Source organism: Branchiostoma floridae, chromosome 11 (assembly GCF_000003815.2).
Source record: "Branchiostoma floridae strain S238N-H82 chromosome 11, Bfl_VNyyK, whole genome shotgun sequence".
NCBI classification, from domain to species: domain Eukaryota; kingdom Metazoa; phylum Chordata; class Leptocardii; order Amphioxiformes; family Branchiostomatidae; genus Branchiostoma; species Branchiostoma floridae.
Window position 1 is genome coordinate 11,436,804 of NC_049989.1, and position 3,834 is coordinate 11,440,637.

At 42.7% G+C, this 3,834-nt stretch overlaps 3 protein-coding genes across 4 annotated transcripts in view; 1 reads left to right on the top strand and 2 right to left on the bottom strand.

The window, feature by feature from the left end:
- LOC118425840 (cell cycle checkpoint control protein RAD9A-like) overlaps nucleotides 1-3,834 on the top strand; it is a 21,317-nt gene that overhangs the window by 2,996 nt on the left and 14,487 nt on the right. The gene's annotated exons all lie outside the window — the stretch shown is intronic.
- On the bottom strand, nucleotides 188-1,928 carry LOC118425842. The gene is made up of 2 exons (XM_035834952.1): nucleotides 1,208-1,928; nucleotides 188-950 (listed from the first exon to the last, which is right to left on the bottom strand). The coding sequence occupies exons 1-2, from the start codon at nucleotides 1,770-1,772 to the stop codon at nucleotides 571-573; spliced, it is 945 nt and encodes a 314-aa protein (XP_035690845.1). The 5' UTR covers nucleotides 1,773-1,928; the 3' UTR covers nucleotides 188-570.
- LOC118425844 overlaps nucleotides 2,955-3,834 on the bottom strand; it is a 3,641-nt gene continuing 2,761 nt past the window's right edge. The window contains exons 1-2 of one of the 2 annotated variants that reach the window (XM_035834956.1): nucleotides 3,664-3,828; nucleotides 2,955-3,411 (exon numbers count right to left, since the gene is read on the bottom strand). In XM_035834956.1, the coding sequence (XP_035690849.1) occupies nucleotides 3,126-3,411; nucleotides 3,664-3,821 (444 nt within the window). In that variant the 5' untranslated portion in view covers nucleotides 3,822-3,828 and the 3' untranslated portion in view covers nucleotides 2,955-3,125. Of the gene's footprint in view, nucleotides 3,412-3,663; nucleotides 3,829-3,834 lie in introns of those variants that run through there. The other variant, XM_035834957.1, reaches the window with a different exon arrangement.

Here is a 3,834-nt window from a genome sequence, read left to right on the forward strand (position 1 = left end):
AGAAAAATTGTCTTATTGTTGCTTGTCATTATGTTGCTAAAAGACATTTTCAAGTTTCTTTAGAGTTTTTTTATCGTTTGTTATACACTGCCGTTATCATGTGCGGACCCGCACGCTTTGACGCTTATACGGAAACTCAACGGCAAAACGTTGCAATACACACTAGACTCAACGTGCACACATGCAATACTAAACAAATCAACATTTATTGAAGTTTTGCTTTCACAGGCGCAATAGTAGAAAATATACAAAGCCACGAACTACTAGTACTACTGCTACTTCTACTACTACATACATACATACAGACTAGATGATAATGGAAACTACATACAATACTCATAAAATTGATGTACAGCACAGAATACAGAAACTTAATGTTAGAACTTAATAGTAAATAGTTAACAAGTGGAACAAAGTTATTCATTATGCCTTTTTACACAAACAATTAACAGTTGACAATTAACCGATTAAAAAAAGACATTTCTCTAAAATCTAACAAACATGAAATCTTACTCATATACAATACGGAATACATAAACTTAATGTTACAACTCAACAATTATCATTGTCCTACAAGTCCAACTTCCTGGTCCGTTTTCTGGTCCTCGATGTTCGGCGTGGCGACGTCTCTGCGGCTGGAGCTGTTGTGGGAGGGACGGAGGGCATGGACGGCGGAATTGAGTGGGAAGCTCGAGCTACTCGTTTTCTACACCTTGCAGGCTGTCTCAAGATTCTTTTCACCGACCTAGAGGACGCTGCCTTCGGCGGTGGGCAAGTGACATCTCCGGTGGTGTCCTGGCCGTTCTCCCCGGTGGTGTGCTGGCCGTTCTCCCCGGTGGTGTCCTGGCCGTTCTCCCCGGTGGTGTCCTGGACGTTCTCCCCGGTGGTGTGCTGGACGTTCTCCCCGGTGGTGTCCTGGTCGTCGTGCGTGGCGATGGGCTGGGTGTCGGCTATTTTAGACCAATGATGACTTGCATTAATGTTGGTACTATTCTATGCTAGCAAATTAGAAGAAATCACATACAAATACTGTAAATTCCAGCAGCATTTACTACAAGTACTATTAGTTTAATTTTCAACATTACTAAGAAACGAGAAGCCAAACAAATGTATCATAATAGGTTTTGAACCCATGTTTTAGATTAGTCTTAGGACTGTGTAATAAAGGCCATTATCATTATTAAGTATTAGAAAGAAATAAACCCACCAAGGAGATGCTCCAGTCCATAGTGCTGGTAGCACCGACGTAAAGTTCCACGCAGGAAGGATGCCCAGCTTCTGGTCTTCTTCTGCTCCGGTGTTCTCGGGTCAACACTCAGCGTGTAGGAGACGTCGGGGTCCCAGAACTGCCACCGGGCCCCGTCCTTCCCCCATCGCGGCTCCCGTTTGGTGGTGATGCGGATGGCTGTCCGAACGAGGGCACGCAAGCCCTCCATGTTCATGACCTCTAGTCCACATACTTCTTTCCTCAGATCTGGTAGGTCAGGAGTGGCTGATTCTGTCTCCTCTCCGACAGTCCTCGCTGGCTCCAAGTTGCTCTGTTGTCCTGACGGTCTTTTCGCATGGAAGCCGTCCATGATCGCTGGCAGATGATCCAAGAGGGCTTCTCTTAGGCACGCCGTTCCCCAGTGAACGAATCGGGGTTGATGCGTGTTCTTGTCTGGAACACACGCAAGGATCACGACATCATTGCCGCCATCAACAAGCGCCGATGCCCTTTTCTCCAGTGATGTCCATTTCCGAAAGTTGCGTACTGTCATGTGCTCCGTCATGGTGATATTGTTCTAACTAGTTGCTGAACTAGTACATCATTTTATAGCAAACTTCAAAAAGGTTCTCCGAAATGACATGATGCTTACACCGCGTGTACTTCCTTTGATCATGGTAACTACTCCATCTTCATTTGATCATGGTAAAAGGTCAATCATGATAACAATTTTTTTTGAGATCTGATTATGATAACAAGTCCATTGTCAAGAATAAAAGATTGTCGGACAGCTTTGCCAACGACGCATTTTCTAAAAAAATTGTTCCGTTGTTTAAAGCGACGCCGCAATGTTGTCTGTGTGTTCCGAAGGACACGGATCTGTCCACAATCACTACCCAAAGGGAAACTGTATGAATAGGTACTTTTACTGTATGAATAGGTAATATTTGTTATGTACGCTTTTACCGCCACTGTAAGCCATAAGACCCGTGCTCCTATGTATGACGTCAAAGACTGCAAACCCCCGAAACAAAACGATTACAGTCACTTTGTTCACAATCATGATCAGCGAATCGGTTTCATGACAAGTGCATCCCTTCTACCCCAAGGAGGTAGTTTGCAAGTGAACCGTGTTTTTTTTTCGAGAGAACTGTTTAGCTTTTCCGTTTAGATCAATGCCGTGTAAAAGGGCCTTCTTTGTCCCGTCGGCGCCATGTTTGTTTGGATAATTAGCGCACACCATTATTTCAAATTGATATGGTTTAATCGTCGACTTTAGTAGGTCGATTCATTTCTTAGCTCCCAAATTTCTTAGTATACACTTTTCTATGTCAAGCTGCAGTAAACTTTCATGTTTACTTCATCCAAAGAGTCATGAATGTATCAAAGCACACTGTATTTCGGAAGATTTCAGCCGGTTCAACCGGACCTAAATAAACAATCCCCCTGTATATTTACTTTGTCTTAGGTGCACTAATTGTCCGCCATTGTTCTATCGGCTTTTGGAAACAGGTATACTAGCATACAACTACCATTAACAAAAAAATAGGAATGCAGTCAAGTCTACACGTTGTGGTAGAATAATGTAGTATTAGCTTACTTGTTTCTCATTCACACACGCACACACGCCGAGCTCAATCGGAAGTTTTCGTTCTAACCAAGGAGGTTAATCAGCCAAGTGTTCCAACACACTACTTTCACCTCATTTCTTGTATATCTCTCGTTCAAGTGAAGAAAACAAAGCCTCTTGAGATTTTTATACTGTTTATTAATGAAATCAAATTATGTACAATCACAAATACAAGTTGACCATATTTTGAGCACTATAACACATGCTGTTACACTTTTACTCTAGACGTTTACATATGCTGTTTGTTTACTATGTTTCAATTCCACAATATTAAACATGATACCATAATTACTCCCAAGATATTTCTAGCTGCTGCTGTTTGTCTATATTCTTGAATGCCAGGAAAAGTGCAGCGTTGAAGAGGAATTTGCTCTGAGTCATGTACGCCAGCTGGGCCTTGATGCGTTTCAATCCTGCGTTAGCCTGCTCGTTGATTTGGGAGTTTATTTGCTGTACGTCGATGGAACCATGTTGTCCGTAAGAATCCATGCAGTAACCGTCGCTGCATCCGGTGTGGTTTATCCAATGTAGCCGATCAACGCAGAAGAGGGTGTTCATGAAGAATACGGGCTCCCTGTGAGAGGAAGAACAAATGCGCTCAAGTCATACGATTGATTTCACGGAAGCATAGCCATAGAAAACCAAGATATAAATTACAATAATCAGTCAATCAGACCTAGCAGGGACGACAAAGGAATATCCAGGCTTTAATATATTTTTGGAAGTGGCCATGTACGTGGCGCACTAGTATTTATTTGTCAACCATTTGATCGTACTGTAATTTCAAAAAGTAGAAGCAGGTACAATGTAGTAAAAAAACACTTACCTGTTGAGACAGTACTGGTGAAGACGACATGCATTGTCGTACACAACCACCCGCGGCGCCCGATTGAAGCGACCTATCAGTATCTCGAATGGATGCCGTGGAGACTCGTGACTCTTCAATATTGTGAAGTCATAGCAGACTCCGTGTTGGCAGAACATTGTGAATATTCCA

Excerpts from the sequence above, each read along its gene's own strand:
- LOC118425842 (XM_035834952.1), bottom strand. The coding sequence starts at position 1,772 with ATGACGGAGCACATGACAGTACGCAACTTTCGGAAATGGACATCACTG. Across the intron at positions 951-1,207 it reads TGGACTGGAGCATCTCCTTG|CCGACACCCAGCCCATCGCC; the intron begins GTGGGTTTATTT and ends GGTCTAAAATAG.